This window comes from Perca fluviatilis, chromosome 19, assembly GCF_010015445.1.
Source record: "Perca fluviatilis chromosome 19, GENO_Pfluv_1.0, whole genome shotgun sequence".
NCBI classification, from domain to species: Eukaryota; Metazoa; Chordata; class Actinopteri; order Perciformes; family Percidae; genus Perca; species Perca fluviatilis.
The window spans coordinates 5204562-5230130 of record NC_053130.1 but is presented as its reverse complement, the minus strand read 5'-3'; the positions used below and the strand labels follow the sequence as shown (position 1 = coordinate 5230130).

Genomic DNA, 25569 nt, shown 5'->3' with positions numbered 1-25569 from the left:
TTTCTATTTCTTATAATACTTTCTGTAAATTTTTTCTCTTATGTCTATTTAATGTGTATTTGTGTTTTTCACAAACATTATTTACATGTACATTATTTATTTTATTTTTAGCTGCTGTAGCACAGGAATTTCCCCAGTGTGGAATTAGTAAAGTCTATCTTATCTTATAACATGAGCAGATAACATGGACCACACCTCTGCATTTGTCAGGCATTAAACTGGTACTCACAGATTAAAAGAGCAATGTCTTTGGAGAGCCTTGACTAAAGATACGACTTACAGGGATTGAACACGTAACCGTTGGCCTTTAAAACATCCTTTTACCCTATTAAGCTGCCTGCTGTGTGACTGCAGACTGTTCTAATGATGACAGTGGCAGGAAACATCAAGTCATTTCTGATGACTCCTCCGATGCCATCACATTTTACTGTGTTTACTCTGCTTTAGTTTAAACTGCCAGAGCCTGTTTTACATGTGAGCTGAGATGGGAAGCTGCCGCGAGGCACACGGGAAGCACCGCTCGCTACATCTGGAGTCTTTTTAGACATCGTCGGCAACTTGTAAAGGGATCACAAATGGCGCGGACTGTGTTTTTGTGAGCCTACAATGACAAAGATGAGAGATTTCATGGATCGGAGACAGCTGACAGTTTACAACAACAGCGACAATCAAATGAAAATGGAGAAATCCCCAGTAGGAGCGTTGATGTCTGTTACACTCAATCATAAAAAGGAACATTAGCCGTGTCTGGTAAGTGTCTCTGACAGTTGGACATAAATACTGTCTGCTGATAGTGGCAAATACTGCAGCTGGTCATCATGCACCTGCCTATTTCAAAAAATATCAGCACAAAGCATGATTGAGGCAGCACTTTTCCCCCCAATGAAAGGCATAATATTCTGCACCACCTTACTGGACAATACATACCAAGCATACAAAGAACTGTTAACAGGCCAACATCCAATTAGAAGGAAATCCTCAAATAATGATACACAACACTGCAGAAGTAGAAAAAAAAATGGCACCAAATAAGTTCGAAACTATGCTGATGAAAAGAAGAGCATGTACACAGGAGCTTCGGGTATTTTTAGCCAATAAGCCAATGATGATTATTTTCCTAGATGGAATTAGCATCACTGTGTAACCTGTGCAATCATCATTCCCCAAAATTGTCAGAATATGCTGGGAAAAAAACGTAGCTTTTTGAGAAAGATGAACAAATATCAAACAAAAATAAGAGATGCAATACCAGATTGCATATGTCGTCTGTGTGTAAAATCATACCAGACTGTCCTGGTGGAGGTATTCCAGATGGGACTCTGGGCAGATACAGCAGCACCGTCAGAACACCTGCTCTGCTCCCCCAACATGGCTCCATGGCTATGGGTTTCGGAACTGCCTGCACACACACGTACACACACACACACACACACACACACACACACACACACACACACACACACACACACACACACACACACACACACAACACGGGATAAACAAATTAGTACACACTAGACAGAACATAAGTAAAAAGATATAAAATTGAATTGAACACCATAAAAAAAGAAAATGAGATATTTTATGCCAGTTTTTGGACCACACAATGATTATATAGCTTAATTTACCCTTTCAGGCAGTGTCACAACAGATGCTGACGCCACTAGCATCAGTGTGTGTGTACCTGAGTTTTATACTCTATGGCTGTGTCTCATTCCGCATACTTCTGTCATACATTGCTAATATGCACTGACCACTTACTGCCGTAGTGCCCACTTTCGATGGTTAGTATTGTCCCAAAATGAACACTTATGTTAAAAAACTTACCGGAAATGACGAGCGGGATGAACGCAACACATGTGAACGCGATTTTACAGCCCGCTTTCCTGTATGCAAATGAGGAGCGGCCGGCTAGGCTCGCCGCCTCTCAAAATCGGACGAAAATCTTTTAAACTGACCTTTGTCGATCTAAAATGAACACAGTTTCAGAAACGTTAAGTCCTTTTTCTCGCTTAAAATGTTTTCAGAAACACGGTGAACCATTTTCGTAAAATACGAGATCGTATTCCGTCCGAGCCGCCACGACAGTCGGTTTGAAATTCTCGAGCAGCCAGACCCACGTGATGCGTTCGTCCAATCAGCTGCCGTTCAAGGGCTCCCTTCCGCTTTGTAGTCAAGGTGGCGCCCATTTAGGATCCATTGTTCCACACTGAACTTTTTGACCGTTTTTTAAGAGATCATCCGGTACTTTCAGTGCACTGACTTTTTGCGTTATCTACACTATATACAGTACTTAAAACTAAGTGTTTGAAGTGTGCAAGTAGGTGGTTTGAGACACAGCCTATGTGTGTATAGGAAGTTGCACAATGATCCTATCAAGCTAACATAGCAGCTAGCCGGTCTATCTGAACAATGTAACACACACCCAGAGCTCATGCTGCCACCTCCCCCCATGATTGAAGCTCCCAGCTGGGGGAAGCAGGCTGGCCGGCAGCCTATGGAGCTCTGCCTGCTGCGCAGCTAACGTAGACAGGTAGGAGATCATCTGTCTCTCTAGTTAAGTGTGCAAATACACATTTGGATATCAGCTGTCCATTCTAATCATGCAGGTTTTTAAATCCATTATTATATCCCAACCAAATAAGACACTTAGATCAAGTAACGATTGTACTGAGCCAAACAGTATAAGGGGCTTTTCATTTTCTTATTATTAGTCAAATGGAGCCAAAACTCCCAGTGTTGTAGTTTGTATATAAGACTAATTTCTTTCTTTTTTTTGCAGATTTACTGACAAAAACAAATAGAACTGGTTATACAGGTAAACTAGTTTAAATGTATGTTCAACTGGCTTTTATGTTTACAAAAGTTACTTTCTTGCAAAGGGATAATAATCCAACACACTTTAAACAGGTTTATATTGTGCTAAGGTCAGCATGGGATAATATGAAGTAAGTTCATATGAAATAAAATAAAAACTGGGACAGTATGGAACTACCGAATATTTGCACAATAACATGCCAACCCTAAACTAGAAATTAAATGAAAAGAACCCCTCCTATACTATAATAACCATCCTGCACAGGGCCTGTGGATCTGATTGTATATACTGTGTCTTACGGCCTGTCTAATGATATGTAATGGCTGGGATAGGGTTTCCTTACATCTGAATACACAACAAGGAGAGTCATTGAGTTATCGATCAGGTTTGACCCTTCTGCCAATCTGTACCCCCATAGGTCACAGAGATAGACCTTGTTTATTACTGTGGTCTGTGGGACAGTGAGGAGTGCACACACGCACACATGCACAGACAAACTGCCTCTAGAACTTCCTATCAGCAAGCACTCTTGCTCCTGATTGAGATAATACAAAACAATGAGTCTGTTTAGGTTTTTTTCGGTGAGAGAATGGAGAAAATGGTATATAAAATATAAAATGGTACAAATGGTACATATATACATAAAAAAAAGCTCACAAGCCTCTCCACACATCTGTTCTTCCCTCCTTGCTTTGTTTTACACATAAGTGTTGACCATCTTCCTGACTGCTTTTTTCCTTTTTCTTTATTATTATTTCCCCTCTCCTCTCCCTCTTCTGACTCGTCCTCTTGACTCTGAGTGATGAGAAAATCTGTCAGTTCTCATGACAACTGGAAGCCTACAAATGCCATTCGTCCTTTGGGAATTTCTTTTTGACAAGACAAATCAGACTAACAGTCACACAAGCAGTATCTCTGCTGTTACGGTTACTCTTCACAGATGTCACCAGGGCATACCAACACACAAAAAGCCCAAATATAATGTGTATTTAATTTCTACTGGATTGCCATTGGGTTATTTTCAAATTTAAAAAAAATGTTTAAACACATGGAAGAATTTGAACACGCACGTAAACTACTGTATGAACACAGAGGTGCTCATGTCCAACAGTGAAATATTGTGGATGTAATGGGCAGCTCACAGCACAGCTCTGTCAAACTGCATACATATAAAGCAAGTCACTGTGGGGAAAAGACCATATGTGCTCAATAATGGTAAATATAGGTTTAAAACAACCAAATGGCTGTCCAAAAAATGTATTACTAAGGGTGACCTTCAATTCTAAATACTCAAAGAATCATGTGTGGGACTGAACCCAACTGTCCAACTTTTTAAAACTGGATGGAGAAAAAAAATGTAATATATAGCAGTATGGTAAGCACCCAGCAGGCATGTATACACAGTAATTAGAGGACATGTCAACACAGTAGGCTCCTGTCAAAGTAGTTATGAACTTAACACAACAGCAGTACTTGGACCACCTTGGTACAAACACAGAGAGGACACACACACACACACACACATAAACATCCCCTCTGGTGCTAATAGGTTTAAGTGCTGGAGCGTACAGCGTAATTAGAGGCAAGAGAAGAGGCTCCCCTGTTTGTTTAGTGTTTTCAGACTGTCAGGAAATGATGAATTCCTACTAACCACACACACACACACACACACACACACACACACACACACACACACACACACACACACACACACACACACACACACACACATAGCCTCTGTAACTAGAACTTCCTATTAGCAAGCACTCTTTCTCCTGATTGAGATAATACACAGACAAAACAATGACTCATTGTTCTGTTTAGGGTTGTTTTTTTCCGGTGAGAGAATGGAGAGAATAAAATGGGGAAGATGAAAATGATGCAAAATGAATAACAGGTGTTTGATGGCACTGAAATCACGAGCATGTTTCCCTGTTATTGTAAAACACACATTTTGACCGTGACATGCACAAATAACCAGGGACATCGGGGAGGGTGGAAGACGACTGAATATACCCTCATGGGAGGAGGGCCCGCAAAAATTCTAGAATTGTACAGGGTCCGGAATTTGGTGCCACGCCCCTGCAAAATAACTGATGTTCCCTTTCTCATTTTCTTGATGGTGAGCACGGTTTCCAAAGCAACAGCACTTTATTTTATGTGTGTTTAGTTACAATCCACTAGTTCCTTAGATCTACAGTCCACACACTCACATTACATCCTGTTTACGAGACACTATTTCCTCCAGGAAATGACCAGTTAGTTGTGTTAAAGGTCATTAAAATTCACACTTAGGTAAACAGAAAAGATACCTGCAGAGCACGAGTCACGTGACGCTCAAGAATAAATAAAAATTAAATAAATGAACCAAGACAAAAAACATGAAACAGTCAAAAGTAAAACTAAAAGTGAAAAGCACAAAAAAAAGAGGAACAAGACAAAAAACATGAAACAGTCAAAAGTAAAACTAAAAGTGAAAAGCACAAAAAAAAAGAGGAATACCTGCGGTACAAAACAACTAATATTTTCTTTTCATTTCTCACTGAATTGACATACTGTATGTGTATGCTTAACGATGAACTAATATGCTAAAAGCATTTCCTACCTCATGAAAACATTTACAAAGACTCATTTAAAGCTCTCAAACTCGCATCGCTGACATCATCTTGCGACCGTCACCTCCTCTGTTATTGGTGCGTTTGTCACTGTAGCTCTGAGAACAGTGCGGGGGCTCTGCAGCGATGCTGCACTGGGGGCCACACTCAGAACTGCAGCTCCAAACTCCCCAGGACCAATGTAATACAGTGATATCTGGTGAGTTTACAAAACCTGCCATCAGTTACAGCCTTGGGCAACTGGTTTAACACACACACACACACACACACACACACACACACACACACACACACACACACACACACACACACACAGACAAAATGATCTAGTAGGATTCTTTAAAGATGAAAATCTGTGAAAGTGTGTGTGTCTGTGTGTGTGTAAATGATGAAGTGGAGCCAGGGTGATGTGACGAACTTTTTAAAAAAAAAAAAAAAAAAAAAAAAAAAAAAAAAAAAAAAAAAAAAAAAAAAAAAAAAAAATACAGAGAGAGAGACAGACAGAGAGAGAGAGAGAGACAGAGAGAGCTACAGAGAGCAGAAGTGACAATTAAGAGAGGTATAAGAGAGAGAGAGAGAGGGAGAAATGAACAGAGAAGATAAAAAGAGAGGTGGAGTCCAGGTAGCCATTGAAGTCAATAGTGAAATCCTGCTGAGCTGTCTGTCCAGTATAAAAGCTTTCTCAGCTGACAGCCACTAAGTAAAGCCAAAGAGAACAGAGGTTCTGACCTGACAGTGAGAGGGTCTCTCTCTCTCTCTCTCTCATTTTATTTATATTTGAAATATCAAGTGCCACTTAAGCCTAGCCCAGACAACAGTTTTTGCTGACTGTGTGCAATGTTGAAATTGGCTACTTGGCATCACTGAGCACTATCAGTCCTTCGTTCTATAAAGAATTATTGGACATAATCCAGAATTTTTTTTTTAACCATGCAGGTTTCATGAGGTTTGGTGCCATCTTTGGTGAATACATTATTAATAATAATTATTATTCATTAAGTTTGAGTTAGAATGCATACAGGTATTATTTAGTTTTTCTGTCTGTTCTCTGTCCAGTGTGTCCTGTACGTTTGCATACTTTTCTAGTGATCCCTCCTTGTGTCTCTATAATTTCTGTGTTGCAATATTTCCATGATTATTCCGGACTTAGCCCCGCCCACAACATTTGAGGTCGGGAAGTTCGGTCTAGACTTGATCCGTTGTGGAGCAACTACGGTCGAACCAGAGCTGTTCGGACCAATTCAATTGTCAGGGCGGGCTTTATACGACGATGGACAGATATTTGACATTTATTTTATTGATGAGGAATAACCCCTTGAGATGAACCATCTCGTTTTCGAGGGGGTCCTCAACAGCAAGATGATCAACAGCAACATAGTCAACCACTTCACAAAGATGGCTGCTGCTGGAGAACTGAGATGCGTAGATTCCTCCATCTCGTCCGTTATAGAAGATATCGACAGGGCATTCATTTTAAAAGAGGAACAGAGAACCGCGATCAAGGCATTTGTCCAGTTTTGTGCCTGAACGCGTTCATTGAACGATAGTTCATGAACGATAGTTCATATTTTGGGCGAACGTGAACTGAACGTACTGTATTACTGCCTGATGAACGTTACTGTGAACTCCTTCATTCTGGTGTCTGTGAACGGCACGCTCTCTCAGTTTAACTTCGTTCAATAGGGTGCCAGATTTCTATAGAGCCTTCCAGGCCAAAACCCGGTTAAAACACAGCGTAAACAGGCCTTAATATGTAGCGGGAAAAAAACACCCAATCTGGCAACACCAGCCACCAGTGTCGCCACCACCGCATGACTCATCAAAACAGAAAGCAGCGTGGAGGTGACGAAGCAGCAAGGAGGCTTCGTATGATCATTTAAACCAGTTTTATGACGAGGTCGGTGAGGATGGGAAAAATCTGACATTTCTGGGCAAACTTTGCCCGCCGGCTTTCAAAAAGAAAATCCGCACTTCAGTCCCATCCACAGCAAACCTGAAACAGCACGTTGAACTGATTGGATATGAAGATGACGCATAGTTTCAATGTTAAAACTGATAAAAAATAATTGCTGTCTGTGGTTCTATATGGGCTGTGGCAATAATTTTGAAAAATAATAGCTCGCAGCAACATATGGAAAAAAAGAACTATGAGCTAGTTCATTTTTGGAACTGTGAACTTAGTTAAAAATGTTGAAGTACGAACTTTGAACTGAATTAGTTCATTTTAAAATGTGTGGACTGAACTTTGAACTAGTTCATGTAGAAAGTGAACTTTCCCAACACTGCATTTGTCGATCGGAAAGATGTTTTTGCCGACCTTCCTACAGGATTCGGCAAAAGTTTAATTTATCAGCTGGCCCCGAAGGGCGCTAACAAGATGGGGCGCAATGAAAACCCTGCAGTTATTCTGTTGCTCTGATTGGTTGGAGGTCTATCCAATTTAGTGCAGAGGCATTTTTCTTTCCTGGTTCGGTTGAAACACGCCCCATAATCACAGCCCAACGGAGCAGCATCAGACTCCTATTCTGACTAGAATGTGAGTATGACGACATCAGGCTACCCATATATGCCTCCTATGGTCTTATTAACTAAAACCGCAAAGGACTTACCTAGCTTGCATCAATGTTTGATACTGTAGTTCAGCTGCTGACATCCCGCTTGGATCAGCCGATTGCTAGTCAGCTAGCGAGTAACATCCGGTCACACTGATACAGACATAAACGAGACGACCTTTGTAACGCGAGAGGTCTTAAAGTACTATTTCCCTCATCTCGTGTCAACACATCTGGACATGTCCCTTGACTAATCTTTTTTTTTTTTCCCTATACTGCTTTTTTATCTGTTGTTGATTTAATTCCCTCTCCAAACTTCCTCCTCCCTTACTTGACTTTGGTTTTATCATGTCGGTTGTTTTGTATTCAATTTTGTAATGTTGTCTGTTACGTACGTTTTATTTTTTTCAATATGGCGGCAGAGTTCAGACCATCGGCCTTGGTGGTAAAGCACTTTGGGTCAACTTATGTTATAAAGATGTCTCTGAGTCAATCAGACTTTCCTGTGAGAGCAGACGGAGTGGAGTAAAGCTGATTGGACACAGTTAACGTCACGGGAGAGGAGCAGCAGCGCTGTTACACAACATGCTCATCTGTGTGCGCAAGTAGCGTGAAGTGTGAATTCATCATTGCGTTGGCTCTTTCTCGTCAGCGCCCCGTTTGCGTCAACGCGCTTTGGTGGTACAGCAGAAACGCGACAACGCGACATCATGTAAGTGGTGCTGATCCATATCTGAGGGCCCGTATTTATTGTACAGTAAAAACAAACAGAAAAAGGAAACTCAAAGTCACTTTAAGCCTTCCTTTGAGTCCATTTCTTCTGTCCGTTTTTCTCTCTCCCTTCATTTAACAAAAACAACAAACGGAGAAAAGAGGAAAGAAATCCATTTCAGTAGACGCGAGGTCATTCAACTAAATTGGCAGTCTCACCCCACCGCTTCCTTCCTCTCTAGTTTTTTCAGCCACATATCCTCTCCTTTTGTCTCTTGTACCTGCTTCACACAAACAGTTGTTGCAACATTTCGTCCCATTTCTATCCCCTGGATGAACAAAGTGGTCAATTGAGCAGTATTTACAGGTGTGTGTGTGTGTGTGTGTGTGTGTGTGTGGGGGGGTGCTGCTACAGGTTTACTTTCCTCTGAATCACAGTTTTTTTTATTCCCCTCCTTTTCCCTTTGAAGCTGTCTCTAACTGGATGTAGCGGCGCAAAATCACAGTCGTGGTAAAGTGCAAATTTATAAAGCAACCATCCAAATAAGCGAGTAATTTACTAGTGGACAGCAGGCGAAGGCACGGCAATACAATCTACTCCGAGAAACAGAAACGTGGGGAAGGGACTGTTGTTTTAAATTAGCCGTGGCCGTTGATAGAAAACAGACAATATAATGATATTACAGGAAACTCTCTTCAAAATGCGCTGACTAGTTAAACTATCGAATAAAAAAGGTAACTTTAACCCAGGGATTGAGTTTGAGTGTGGGGGAAGCATTTAAATTGTGACATAAGATTTATTTAAGCAGCCTGGCACTCTGAGATGCACTGGGCTCCTGCAATTTCATCTTTTCTATTCATATGGAGTTAATATTTAGTATCCATGAGGGGTATGTGCTTGTCACAGTTAAAAATGTGTCAGTTAAAGCTCTGCCCCATATTTAGACGCGCTCGGTCGGGACTCTTGGTGTTGGCTGTGGGTCGGGACCTACGTTTAACTGACATGCGGCACAATAACAAACCTGGGTCTCCTGGGGGAAAGTCCTGTGTTGTTTGACCCATCCACTGCCCTAACCAACCTCCGATTTGCGGTCTTTCATACTACTCGCCACTGTCGCTCTTAATACTACGTCGTCTTACAGCGCCGCGGTTGAGCTGCTGCTCTGCCCTGGTGCGTCCCATACAGACGCTAAAGGGTTATTTTTGCGTCGGTAACTGCCGCTGAGAGACACTGACCAAGCGTCAGTATTGAGAGTTGGGGGTGAGAACGGGTTGTGATAACTCCTGGCCGGACGCCCCATCACTCGCTTGCACGACAGAGCAACTGGCGCTGCCTGGCACCACCAAATCCTGATTCAATCAGAGGCTGTTTCACAGCCAGGAAAACATTATATATTTAAAGTGCTCATATTGTTCTTTTTGGCTTTTTCCCTTTCCTTTATTGTGTTATATATATATCTTTTTGTGCATGTTATAGGTTTAACAAAGTGAAAAAGCCCAAAGTCCCCCCCAAAGGGACTTACCATCTCCAACAGAAAACACTGTTCACCAACTGCTCCAAACAGCTCTATTGTAGTCCAGCCTTTACTTCAGAGACAAACGTGGTCACTTTGTAACAAATACGTGCATACTGCTGCTAGGCGGGCTGGTACGCCCTCATACTATGCTTCTGACTGCGTAGTCCTTCTGGTACTATCAGGGCACATACTCTCTATGACTGGCAAAAGATAGTGCGACTCCCAACAAAGATGGAACAGAAGTGTGATGTCTCACTCTGTAGCTAAAATAGAGAGCTCAACACACAGGGTGAAAAGAGGAGCTGCAGCAATGTGTAAACAAAAAATTTGATGTTTTTTTAAAATTAAACCACATAAACCTATTCTGATATAACCTCTAAATACAATTATGAACCTGAAAATGAGCATAATATGAGCACTTTAACATGGAACTGGAACATGACTCAGCCGAAGCATCTAAAAGCCATGTCAAACATTAACCCAGGATGAATGCACACAGAAATATATGCACACTGACAGTGTGATGAAATCACCTCCATCCTCTCCCTCCAAATGCAGCTTCAGATTGTGTCCACAGTTCCCCTCTCCCCTTGTTGTCCCTTAAAATCTTCACTGTCAGGCCTCTCTGCCCATTACTTCCATCACTCTCACTCTCTATCTCCTTCTCCTAATGGCCTTCTCTCTCTGTCGCTCTATCTATCTGTCTCTCCATTTCGGTCTGTCTCATTTTCTCCACCTCTTGTTTTGTCGTGAACACTCTCATCCTCTCGAATTGACATTAGCAACACATGACTGGAACCACTGGACTTTTTTTTTTAGACACCCAGGTACCATAGCACCATTGTTGTAACATATTTCAGTGACTATGTTTCAATGTGAAGCAGATCTGAACTACATGTTAAAATATATTTATGGTAATAATGTTGAAACAGATGTCAGGACATTTGCCTTTTAATCAAATTTACCCTCATTTTAACTAAGTCCAGACTTCTAATAAACTGTAAATGACTGAATCACTGCTTACTGGGATACACACATCTACTGTATTTGGATTCCTAGCTAAGAGTTAAATAGAGCTTTACCCAAATACTGTCCAACAACCAGAAAGAAATAAGGCACTACAGCTCAGATATCAGGGCCATCTCTTAAAACAATGCTCGTGCTATCTTTGTTCATATCAACAAAAGCCTCGGGCGCGATCTCAACACGCAGCAGGATGTTTGATACGCTGATTAACTGGATGTTACGCTTTTAATACTTCGCTGTTCAGAGCAAAGAAACTGTGTAAGGAGGCACCAATATGCAGGTTGGAGTTCTGAAACTAAAATCAAATCTAAATTTGAATCCTTTATCCTGATGAAATTATTGAAACTACTTTGGTTTGGCTTTCTACATTTGTAAGTAATAAAAGAGATATAATGCGATATAATCGCTTCTTGTTCACTGAGAAGGCCAAAACACAAAAGTTTTATGGACAAAATGTTATAATGTTATATAAATGTTATATAATGTATAAAAGCCCTTCAAATCAAGTTTTTCCAGTTCTCATTTATGCAACATTTTAGGATTTTTTTTTTTTAATTTTTGGCAAAAATCTTTCCTTAATATACAATAAAATAAACATGTATTGTAGGACCCACATTATTCATGTGCTAGATTCTACAATTAAATCAGTAAAAGCAAAGTTTGCTGACAATGTTGAAGACATTTCCAGAGGAAATCAAACATCTGAGGGTTATTTAAAGTCAGGGATGATCACTTATTGCCTCTTTCTCATCCTTCCTGGTGGCATTTCAAGTGGCTTTAAAGTGACACAAAGGGCTGGATGCTAGATTGAGGGGCTTTGAACGCGCTGTAACCCCGGCCGCACTCCCTGTCCAACACATTTCACACGTGGGAACACACACATACACAAGCACTGCGTTGCTCTCTGACCCTAGAGGTGTGGAGAGTCTCCCATGTCGGGCCCTCCTTAGCGGATTAGACGGGCCATGCATGTCCACCCCCGCAGGGCGGAAAATTGTCGCGTCCAATCCTCTCTGCATCCAATAACCCCTTTTTCCATTCTCTCTCTCTCTCTCTCTGTCTGTATCTGTCGCTGTCCTCCACAGGGAGTCTACTGGATTGAGAGGAAATGTATCAGGGAGCGAGACAGACAGAGTGTGTGTGTGTGTGTTTTGGGTGCATTTGTCGTGCTTATGCATCTGATAATCCACTTTAGGTGAGAGCATGCATTTAAAAACATGAATTTAAGGATGTTTTTCTAGTAAGCATGTTATTACATAAAATTTGATTTCAAAATTGGATTAAAAAAAAGAAGAAGAGCAAAATGGCAAAGTAGCAGGCTGCTTACACACGATAGCTCTTATTTTGTTTTTCTGCTAGGTTCAAGGCACAGCGGAGGCAGAGAGCACAGCTCACCACCGATATGTCAGAGATAGTCTATCTGTTTTTTTTCTGTCTGTCTGGAAAAAATGATTCACACTTATTTTAGCAATGAAGATGTCCTAATTAAAATGATGGTCCAGGTATGTTGATAGTGTGAATGTTTACACTGAATGTCCCATCGCAGCTACTTAGCGTTGCCTTAGAAAAAAGCACAATACAAATCTAAATCTGTTAGCTCTAATTAATCACGTGACAATTATGAGAAACCTGAAATGCTCCCCTCATGTTTAAGTTGTCGGTCAGCTGGGGTAGGCACTGCTAAAGGCACGGCTGTGCAATGAATCAAATTGTAATCGCGATCACAAAAAACATTTTTTTTATTTATTATGGTCTTCTGAATGAAGATGGTCAAATGGGAAAAGTATCAAGGGAAATATCACAGATGGTGTTTTCACCAAGGATTTTTTTTACGGAGTGTCTATTTGCACCCCCGGTACGAATAGCCTCGGCCACACAGCTGAGCTATTTACACCCTGTGACGTAACAACAAAAAAACGTTGCTCGCGTGCACCGAAATCATGGCGGACGTTCATCTTCCATGACCGCAGAAACTGGCATATTAGGGAAGTTTTGTCTCTAAAGTTTATAACAATTGAATTTCTAGCGGAAAATGGATACTACAGTTGCACTTTCTGTCTTCAGTGAAAGCATACAACCGTTAGTTTGTTAGTTAGTACCTATTTTTTTGCATACAGTATGGTTACCTAGCAACCGAGGCTTGAAGAAACCAAGTGGTAAACAGTTGTCCAACTTCCTGAAAGAACTGCTAGGTGAGTGGTTAGTGCGCTTGCCTTTGGTATGGGAGTTTGGAGTTCTTCTGTGTGGTGATCTTATTTTTTTAAATTTGGATTGGATAATTTGCATGCAATTGCGCAAGTCACCCTGCAATTTGCAGGGTGGTAGGGGAAGACTCATGAATATGCCTGCTCTGGTTGGGTTGGTTAGGTTTAGGCAAGAGGAGTGGGATGGTTATGGTTAGGGTAAGAATGTCAGGGCGATAATATTCCAAAAAGGTGTAATACATGAGTAGTATGGATAACTGTGTGTAAATATATGCCAAGGTACTGTAAATGCACAGGGGTGCAAATAGCATACACTGCTAATTGTACCAGGGGTGCCAATAGCATACACTGCTAACTGTACCAGGGGTGCAAATAGCCTCACCCTTTTTTTTTAACTGTTTCACTGTATTTTAAGTTCAATAAACATCTTTTCAAAAGTCAATGAGTAATCTTGTTAAATAATCGTGATTTTAGTATTGACCAAAATAATCATGATAGTGATTTTTTCCCTAATCGAGCAGCCCTAGCTATAGGTTGTCCAGTCACATTGGGATTGTCTCTGTAAGAAAACTCTTGGTAGCTGATCATTTTGTAAAGAGTCCTGCGTAAAAGACCTTACAGTAAGAATATGTATCACTCACTTCTGTCTCGTCTGATCCTAGTTGGAAAATACAAAGTAGGTCTGTTTGCTGCTGTGTCTACAAATATCATGAAGTAAAATAAGCATTTAACAGCATCAGAAAACCTTCACAACTCTGTTTCATTGCTGTTATTCTGTATATTAAAGAGATATAACACTTAAGATTTCTTTTGTTTACTTTTCACAGATTGGGCCTTTCAGCAGAAAGGAATTACACGCAACAAAAAGGACTTAGACGCAGTGGCATTTATGTTTATTAAGCGGTAATTACAACATACAGTCAGATGAAGATCCCGATGGAAAACACAAGCTTTCGTTTCTTCTTTGTCTCAGAGAGAAACAGCCCACTGTGACATTACCAGTGCTATTTGTGACACAAGAGTTTAGATCGACCAGTATTCCCAGTTAAAGATGCAAATCTGTCAACCCACCTGTTGCGGCTGTAAGCAGTCCCAAGAAGTGCTGCCGCGAGGGGCTAAACACTGAGAGATACACACTGTGACGCGCTCGAGATTGTATTGCAATCGTATTCTTCTTCTTCCACATGTAAAATACACTCTCTTCTGTGAGGTGAGTAGAATAATTGCATTTATGCGTCGTACAGGTACTTTATTGTCACATACACATACATGTAGCGAAATTCATTCTCTGCATTTAACCCATCCCTTAAGGCCAATCACAGCGCCCGGGGACCAACTCCAGATCTGAGCCAGTGCCTTGATCGAGGGCACTGACTGGAGAACCTGGTACATGTTTTTGATGGTGGGGGGAAACCGGAGCACCCGGAGATAACAAACACAAACATGGGGGGAGAACATACCAACTCCACACAGAAAGGCCCCGGAACGACCTGGATTCGAACCTAGAACCTTCTTGCTGTGAGGCCACAGTGCTAACCATTGGGCTGCACAGAAAGTGTTCGCTCCCAGGCTCACCCCCCCTCTCTGTCAATGCCCAAAAAACCCAGGTGCACAGGTGAGGCAAACAGATTATCACTTCCGCTCAAACCGCGATGAAAGTGTGCACAACACAATAATCAACAAATGAATGAGACCATAAACAACATACAATATGTGGCTCCTACACCACCAATTGAGAAACGCCGCATACGGCTCCCGACCTCTGACCTTTAGCGCTACAGAGGGAGCATGTGTCGCTGCGCTGTTCCCTCCTTGTGGAATTTGAGAGGGAAGCTGTTTCCTTTGAATAAAACAAGTGGAAAAAAGTGCAGTTTGCCATTTCTATCTGGATTCAGCTCACAGCCTGGGGAGAGGGAGACGGAGGGAGCAGGCGGACATGTTTGAGGTATTTCTAAGAAAACAGAAAATCCCTTCCAGCTCTGAGAGTGAGAGCAGATTTTCCGGCACAAAGTGGTATCTTTATCCCGATCATCAGAGAGATCCAACAGGAGATATGGTGAGCCTCGTCCCTGCTCTCCCCCTCCCTTCTTCTTCTCTACTCCCCCATAAAAGCTGTGCGTCATGTCTCATAAGCAGTTTGTTGTCACCTACAACTGGTAAACCAAAAAGGGCCCTGCACGGCGGACACTCTGTTGTCTCCGTGACAACCTTCCGCAGGCTGTCCTCCAGCATCATCTTGACAACTTCTACATTTAAAATGCATGAATGCAGAGACACATAGAGTGGTTCAGATGAGGAAAAGAGAAGAGGGGAGAGGAATCAAGAAAAGAAAATGATGAGGAAAGAGGAGATGAAAGTAAAACTGAGAGGAGAGTAAATAAGAAGAGAACAGATGAGAGGAAACAAGCAAAGAAGAGGGGTAATAAGAGGAGGAAATGAAAGGAAAAGAAAGTAGATGAGAGGAGGGTAGAAGAGGAAGAGAGGTGATGAGAGGATAGAAGAGGACATAGAGGAGATAAGAGGAAAAGAAAGTAGAGGAGAAGAGAGGAAATCATTAAAGGAGAGGAAAGGAGACAAAATTGAATCAGAGAAAACAAGGATAAGAGTGAAAAAGAAGGCGAGGAGACAAGGACATAAAAGGAAATGAGTAGGTACGATGAAACAAGCAGACGTGACTACACAAGGAGGACAGAAAACAAGCAGAGGTGAGGAGAGGGGATGAAGGCAAGACAGGAGGACACAGGACAAGAAGAGAGTGGACAAGCAGAGGACAGGAGAGAGGAAGAGGAGAGGAAACAAGGAGATACAAATAGAGGGAGGAAAGAAGACAAGGCAATAAAAGGAGAGGGCAGGAAGCAGTGAGAGGACAAGACAAGGGAAGAAAGGAGAGGAGTAAAAGTTGAAAAAAAAGAGCGATAAAAGAGGAAACACGAGCAGAGAAGGAGGAGAAAAGGGGGAAAGAGAACCAAACAGGAGTGTAGTGGGGTGGAGGGCAGGAGGAGGAGAGATGAAGCGACAGAGGCGAGGGAGAGAGAAGATGACAGGAGATGAAACGAGGAATGATATTCTTTTAACCCCACACACACACACACACACACACACACACACACACACACACACACACACACACACACACACACACACACACACACACACACACACACACACACACACACACACACTCTCTCTCTCTCTCTCTCTCTCTCTCTCTCTCTCTCTCTCTCTCTCTCTGGCTTTAAGCTGCCCCGCTGGGAGTTGGAGGCTCTGAGTTGCACTCTGTGTTGGTGGGAACGGAGTCGGCTGCTTGTCAGGCGAATCGCTTAGCGCCGTTTGAAGACTCCCAGAGTGGGACTGAGATGGAGTGTCGTGTTGAATCAGCCTTTTGCTCCCCGAGCCTGGATGCACCATTACAGCAAATTATTTACAATTTTCATCTATTAGAGAGTTAATCGGTCTATAGATTCTGCTGCCTCACACATTCTCTCTCTCACTCTCACTCTCACTCTTACACAAACACACACACACACACACACACACACACACACACACACACACACACACACACACACACACACACACACACACACACACACACACACACACACACACACACGTCCTCTAACTGCTGCTCATCATCTCTTGTTATACCTCCCTTCCTCTTCATTCCTTCTGATTGTTGTTTTTCTCCACAGTCTGTCTGTATCTGTTGCCTTTATTGCTTCGCTCCTCCTGTCATACTCTCTGTACAAAGTAGGATGAGTCACTGGTTGCAAAATATTCTTTCCTGGGGCTGGACAATAAACCTAAATAATCACACTAGCCACATTGTGAATCTCTTATATACTTTAATTTATTCTCGTGGGACCTTACAAAAAATAAAAAGTAAACCGTGTAGCTGGTGGTGACCATCACTTTTATCTGTTAGAACAAACTCTACCAACAGTAGGACATATCAGCTGTCTCTCAATAATGTTAATCCTGTGAGTAATGGGATAGTTTTGAGCCAGGACCTGCAGTATTTGGATCAAGCTGGGTAAAAAAAAATGGTGTCAGATTAAGTAGTCTACAGCTATTGCTCTACTGTTACTTCAGTGTGTCAGATACATATTGAATTGGATCGGTATTTATTCAAGAGGATTTTTTTTAATTTGCTCGTTCTTGCTTTTTTTTTTTTTTTAAGTGAAATACTTTGTGACTTGAATTTTAAGTTTTTTGTCATGTATGTTGTTCGAAATAAAACTATTCATTCATATTTTTGAAACAATGATATTGGTTGTGTTGACAGACACTGAGAAGCCAGCTATTCTGTTGTTTGGGTATGAGGACTTATTACTGTATACCAGGGGTGTCAAACTCAACTTCCCAGAGGTCCACACTGGAAAATTAGAATCACACACAAGGGCCAGACATGTTTAGTTTATTGATAGGCTTTGTGTCATATAGTCTTCTCACTTACAGTTTGGTCGACAAAGTTCGGCAAAAGTAAAAATAAAAGTCAGAAAAAGTGACAAAACATCGGAAAAAGTGGCAAGAACAAGGTGGGCCAAAATGTATTGTGAACCTAAATTGATGTGCGGGCCAGATCAGAATCTGTGAGGGGCCGGATTTGGCCCGCGGGCCTTGAGTTTGACACACGTGCTCTATACTATCCTTGATGTGCTCTGGCTGCCAGTCACCTGAGGCTCATTATATACTTACATACAGTACCAAGACGAATGCAGAGGAACACAGCTAAAGTGTGAGCTGTTTGTTTACATGCCTGGGTCCAGTAGCGTTTTTTGGCACTGGCGAACCGGGCAGCCACCCAGGAGGCATATTTTCATGACACATGGGGGTCGGCTCGAAAACTTAAAAAAAATAAATAAAATAAAATCCTCTGCGCCGCCAAGCGGTTTTCGGTTATCTATCATTTCACTGTGTTGGGAATTGGCAAAACTAAAGTTGATCAAGTCGTAACTGAGTTCACAGTCCCAGGAGCGGCTCACTGGCCTTTCCGTCATCAATATCAATCACTCAATAGGGGAGCAGATTTCATACGATAACATCATTGAGGATTTTGCATCAAGGAAGGCCAGAAAGGTCAGGTTTTAGTTTTAATTTGTGTTTTCTGTTCTTAGCGCAATAGTGTAATAATTAGATTCTCTTTAGTGTGTTTTCACATTTTGTGTGATGAAGGAGTTGTGCTATTTAGAATAGTTCTATTTATTCTATATTTTATTTGTATATTATTCTTAATATTTTATATTATTGATGCTCTCTGCTCTTGTTACATGTTATATATCTGATTGTATATATTCTTGGCACATTTTATATATATATATATATATATATATATATATATATATATATATATATATATATATGGGGCGCTCGAAGGGGATCTTGCCCTGGGTGTAATTCCACCACTGCCTGAGTCATTGTTTACCTTGCATGGCAGCTGGACTCTTGCGATATCACGAGGATCACAGGAACCTCAGGATCACGTTATCACACGAAAATCCATTTAGTCAGGCTCCGATCTAACGCGTTTGTGTCTCAACTACCAGCTTGCCGCACCAATCAGGGTCAGGGGAGGAGCAGTCCCGCTTTGCCGGAACTTCCTCCACCGAGGCGCTGCGGAGGAAGGTCTGGTTAGTCTACACAACATTCCGGGATGGGAGAAAAGCCGCGGTGCCTCTGCAAAATAGCCTCGGAAAGGAATTTGTTTTGGTGGAACGTGTGTATGTTCAAAAGTTGTTGTAGTCGCGCAACACAAAACTCAGATAGGACAGATAGTCTAGCTAGCTGTCTGGATTTACCCTGCAGAGATCTGAGGAGCAGTTAACCATAGTCCTCAGAAATTGATAAATTGACCGGAGTTTAGAATGCCAACACAAAGGAAGCCAAGGAAATGGAAATCCAGCCTAAATGAGTGAAATCCGGCGGAATTTCCTTCGGCAACGGAGCTATCCCGGAATTGGAAAGTTGAGGATATAAACTAGGGGAGGAGCTACTGGCAGCATGCCTTAGGTGTGTTTGGTAACAAAACAACAATGGCGGACGTGATAAACAGATGGTTCATCCAATCCCCTGCCAGGTACTTTTTAAAAGTGCCTGCCCTTTCCCAAACAGGCGATGGTTCTGCGTAACAAACCATAGAAGAACTCAGAATATGAGAAGTATCTGTCAAACACACACAAACATGTATGTTTTTATGAAAGCATATTAGAGGCTTACTGCAACTATCTCCAAGGAACTGGACTTTTACTCCTCGAACCCCTCATGCCTGAAATAACTCAACAATGCCAAAGTTTCCACCATATTCTGTTCATCCTCCTGTCTTCACCCTCTGTTTCCCCCTCTATCCATATTTTCTCTCTCTCTCTCTCTCTGTCTCTCTCTCTCTCTCTCTTTCTCTCTCTCTCTCCTTCATTGTGTCTCTCTACTTGTTTATTTCTCGTCTCTGTCATTTCCTCCTCGAGTCCTCAGATGGGACACAGGGTCACATCCTCGTCTCCACACACCTGCATATTAAGCACATTGCATCACAAGTGTGTGTTTGTGAAAGAGCGAGATGAGAGAGAGATGTGTGTGAGAGTCGGCAGTTGTGTAGGAATTTCCATTTTAATCAGCAAGTCGGTGAGCGAACAATCCTATTACCGCAAGGGAGGACAGATGGGCCACTTCACAACCTCTCTCTCTCTCTCCGTCTCTCCCTCCATCCACCCCCCTCTGTCTCTCTCTCTGAGACGACAAATTAATCATCTCTCTAATGCCTCATGAAAGCCGGACTTTTATTTTCTTCTTCTTTTGCCTCTTCTTAATTCGGGAGTAGGAGTATATCTTTCGTTCACACCCTCCTGCAGAAACACACACTCACAAAGTCACACACTTTCTCCGTCCTGTCCACTTCTCCTTTCACCATTAGTGTTGGAAAGATGAATGGGTTTCCAAGCTGCCAAGGATGTGTAGTTGCATCCACAGGGGAGTGTGTACACACAAATATATACCTGCTTGCACGCACGCCGCGCACACACACACACACACACACACACACACACACACACACACACACACACACACACACACACCTACCTACCTATACACACGTGCACATGAAGCCACATAACAATGCTCCATAGGCCATCATCATCCCTGAAAATATATATTTTATTCCCTCCAAATTCAGTATTGACGGATTGTAGAGAAGGAGGAGTAGAGATATCGATCATGGACAAAAGAGGAGAGCAGAGAAACACACTGATCATTAAGAGGGCTGAGAAGAAAAGGCTGTATACTGAGGAAATGGCCTAATAAGAAAGAATGTGGTTGCCAGGTACCCCCACTACAGCACGGCTCCAGTGAGCCGCCGCCTGCATCCAGACATATTTTCAGGGGTTTAAAAAAGTCTGGTTACGCTTCAGAAAAAGCGTCCTTGAGATCGTCTTATAGCGTCTCAAAGCCTCCTTTCCAACAGCAGAATCATGGGTCATCGAATACGTTTGGGACTTTCTGAAAGGTGTTAGGAGGTGAGCAAGGATTGAACTTCTCTTTCAAGCTCTCTTTTTTTCTACTTCCGTCACTGTTTGTGTGTGTGACTGAGCTCAACACTGTTATCTCCATTTGCATGATTCATCACGGCGAGACCACAAAGAAACGCAAAAGAGGATCAGGCTCTCTGGTAAAAAAATAACAGAGATTGTCCATCCATCCATTAACCCCAGTACTTCCGGTCCCTTATTTTTCTTCTCCAATTTAAGGATCCAAGGATAAAACCATGTTTCCTCTCTATGTGAGTGTCACATCTGTAAAAAAAAATACAAAAAAAGAAGTGCTAGCTTGTCTTGATAGTTGATAGTTTAAGGTTTGTGAAGTTGCACACACACACACACACACACACACACACACACACACACACACACACACACACACACACACACACACACACACACCTTCACCTTTAACCAGCTGAGGCTCATACGGGGGTGATGCCCTCATCTACTCCTCCTACAGAGAAGGAAGCGTCCATCTATAGAGCAAAGTTTATGCTAGGGCGCAGACGCACGCATATACACACACACACACACACACACACACACACACACACACACACACACACACACACACAGGTTATTCACTGGCTGAGTGTTCAGGACATAATGGGCGCGCCTGCTTGGTCAGCTGAACCTGAAACTGGCACTAAACTACATGATGGACAGAGTCAGGGGAAGAGAGGAAGAGGAAGGAGGGAGAGGAAAGAAGAGAGACAAGGGGAGAGAAATTGAGAGAGAAAGTGTGTGAAATAAAAGGAGGGATGTACAAAGCTGGATGGACCGTAGGCCAAATAAAAGGATGCTCCAGATAAAGGTAAAAAAGAAGAAAGACAGGAAGAGAAAGACAGCGGAGAGCGTGGAGTGAATATGATAACGGGATGTGCTAGAAAAGAACTAGTTTATATGACATGTCCGACTACGTCGGAAGGCAAATGTGTATTTTTCCGTTTTCACAACGGCCACACTCGAGGGTCGGGTGAAAAGCCGGCCACTATAAAGTGGGGGGAGACATGGTATTTAAACATGGGGGATGATCAACATGGCATCATGACTTTGCGTAAACATACACGCCACTTTCCTAAAGCCAAATGGCGTGTTATCTGTACGCATTTTGAGCTATCCGCGTGTATGTAAACATGGCGTCGCCACGTGGTGTCTTATCGCCAGAACGAGCCGTACTATCGCGAGAACAATGTCACACGTGTGTAAAAAAAAAAAATTAAAAAATTAAAAAAAACGGTTGGGTTTAGGAAAAGAACATTGGGAACGGCTTTAGTAACAAAAAAAAATGACAAAAACACGGCGGTGACCAACGTCCCATGTTTAGGAAAACTATAAACGGTTGGGTTTAGGAAAAGAACATTGGGGAAGGCTTAACAAAAAAATTAAATTAACAAAAAAAAAAAAAATGGTGACAAATGCCACACGTGGGATGCGATCCCAGTTCTCCTGGGTGAAAGTCCTGTGTTTTACCCACCCACCCTCCACACACTCACGTCCTTTTGTACTACTGGCTACGGCAAAAATTCACACGTAATGTAGGTCAATGGCGGCCGAACGGCATTGATAAACACGCTAAAAAGCGATTATGCGTCTTAATAACACGCATACAAAACGGCATACAAATTGGCGTGTCATACATACGCCACTTCATGAGATGGGATGATGGTTTTTTAAGTGTCGCACTTATTTGCAAAGTGACAGACCGTTGTCGAGGGAATGAAACGACAGGTTTAGAAAGAAGTTAAAACACAGCTCTCTCACCTACACACAGCTGACCAATCGCGGCGTGAAGTGGGTGTGAACGTCAGATTGTCAGTTTCGTAAAGTTAGAGAAATTATCGGACACGGTTCTGATGGAGTATTCTGGCACCTCTACACCGCGGAGAGCAGGAGGCGTGATGGAAAGAGTGGAAGACAACATCATTCTCAACTACTTAAATCATCTTCATAATATCACAAATTGTATTTGTATTATTTCTGCTTTACATGCCAATTGAGACAGTTAACTACATGTAGCTCAGTGGTTCTCAAACTTTTTCGGTCATTCCCCACTTTGGACAAGGAGGAATTTTCAAGCCCCACCTGCCCCCATCGCTCCAACACAATGCTAATGAAATACGCAACAAGCTTAAAATGTTCCAATTTATTGAAGTAACAAGTTGTATTGAAATACAAACAACTATCTACATCAAATAAAAGCAAATTCAAAAATAAAGAAAATAAAAGTGTCAAAATTTGTATCAAGTTCAAAAATAGAAAATAAATAAAAGTGCCACTTTGCAATCTGTTAAAAAAAGAAAAGAAGAGAAATCCATTTGGCAAGACAGGTCTATTCTCCCTGCATTAGTGGCTGCAATGAGCCTGTTTTGCATTGCACAATTTTGGGGGTGATCGGTCTAATAAGTGGCAAAACACAGCTATAAGGACGGTTTGCTCTCACACGCGCTGCATTTATAGTCACACAAAGACACACACATGTGCAGTCACTCTCTAGTCTAGTGGAGGCAAGTATGGCTGCCGTCCCGTCTCCAGGCGTATCCAACGGTAAATTCAGAGGGTCAAAAATACGAAATCAAATTATTTTCCAGAAGTGCTACAATGACGCATACATTTTTTTTTCTCTTTCGCGCAGGTCACGTTTGAAAGACGCTATCCTGTAGCTTACTAATGAATAAAAACGTGGTTTAATGTACATAAACAATGATAACCAAATTTCTCTCTCATATTGCTCCTCATAACCACTGAAAACTGTCAAAAAATCGAACCCAAAGTCCTATTATTATGGACGTTATTGGACATCTGACTTGTTTCTGCTTCACATTTTCAGCAGGGCAGCGGAGCGGCTGTGGGTTGACTCCCAACGGTTCTCATGGGCTTTATAAGTCCTAACATGAAAAGCTTAACATGGTTTAATATACCTAAACAACCATCAATCATCACCACATTTCTGGTTCGATTTTTTGACAGTTTTCAGTGGTTATGAGGAGCAATATGAGAAAGCTTGTGTGGTAATCATTGATCAGTGATCAATGATTACCACACAAGCTCACAAGCTTTTTCCTCGTCATAGGCGCCAATGAAGAAGAAAATGTTAATGTAAGATAACTTATATTCGTTGGATTTCGGTTTAGTTCTTTTGACAGGCTTAAGTGTTCATTACAAGATATGGCCATGATAAATTTGGTGATCATTGATCGTTGTTGAGGTACATTAAACCAAGTTAAGCTTTTTCACGTTAAGCAGAATGTTCCGACAGGCAGCGTTGTGAACAGATGCGTGCAGCCAGCGCAGCAGCAGAGCGGCTGTGGGGATAGAGATTGCTGCGGATTTTTTGGCATCTTTTTTTTGGCAGAATTATATGTATTGGTAATAAAGTATTAAAGTAGTAAAGTATTTTATTCCAGACGCCAGCTTTTATTTTGAAAAGTAGAAGCTCGGGGACGGCCCCAGGCGGGATGGCATGAGACGTGTCGGCATGACATGGGACGCTCCAGGCTGCAGCCATACAGTCTTGGTCTAGTGGAGGTCTTGGTCTAGTGGAGGTCTTGGTCTAGTGCGCGGTCTTGCTCTAGATTCCGGGAGATTGGATCTCATTTGCGGGCGTCAATGAGCCGCTATCAATATGCGAGAGACTCCCGGAACTTCTGGAACAGTTGGGATTTCTGGATAAAGATATAAAGGCATAAAAATGAAAATGTCCTCCCGTTTGGCGCGCCCCACCTGTCAGGTCTCTATTCCCCACCAGTGGGGCGCGCCCCACACTTTGAGAACCGCTGATGTAGCTCTAACCTCCCAAAGAAGAAGAAAATAAATGTAATTGTATCTCACACATCTGACCTACAGTACCTGTTCTGTCTGATCTTGCATATCTAAACTAGAGCGCTGATCAGGCCGCATTTTTCTGTCCAAGCCCGGCCCGCGTCCGACAGAGCAGTAACCGAACCCGGCCCGAGCCCGACAGGCATTAAGATATTTATGTCTGAGCCCGACCCGAGCCCGACACAGTTAAAATCTCATTTTTTTGTCATACTAGTGACACATGTACGTTTGTTTGTGTGGAAAGCCCACTTTTATTAAGCTACTGTAGGAAGGCATTCGGAAATGTCAACAGATGAGCGCATCAGCGCACACGGGGAAACAAGCGCACGTTAACACAGGCGCGCACCTACATAATAAGCTGTTTTAAATTTAAAGTATTCAATGCCTTATATTTCTAAATATCTGTCCGAACCCAGGGTCGGGTATCCATCCTCTAATCTAAACACTGAGGAAGTGCATTTTATAATCACACCAACAGAGGCATATTAGCTGGTGCTGTCAAATTATTTTTTCTCATTTTAATGCTCTTATCAACATGGAGAAGTGGATCGGCTTGCTTTGTGCTTTTGTCGCCTGGCTTTGATGAGGGGGGGGGGGGAATTGCCATCAGCTGTGTGCATGGCCATCAAGTGGTATTTCAGACTGGACGTGCTGCGATGATAGCTCAGTTCACAACGAAAAAACACTCACACACACACAGATCACTTTGGTCTTGTCAATGGAACCATTTGGCAACTTTTTAAAAGTAAACTTTCCATTCAGAATCTTACTG

General features: G+C 42.2%; 1 protein-coding gene across 3 annotated transcripts in view; it reads right to left on the bottom strand.

The window, feature by feature from the left end:
- Positions 1 to 25569, bottom strand: part of atrnl1a (attractin-like 1a) — a 345015-nt gene that overhangs the window by 18606 nt on the left and 300840 nt on the right. For all 3 annotated transcript variants that reach the window (XM_039784008.1, XM_039784009.1, XM_039784010.1), the window contains one exon: positions 1285 to 1399. In XM_039784008.1, the coding sequence (XP_039639942.1) occupies positions 1285 to 1399 (115 nt within the window). The remainder of the gene's footprint in view (positions 1 to 1284; positions 1400 to 25569) is intronic.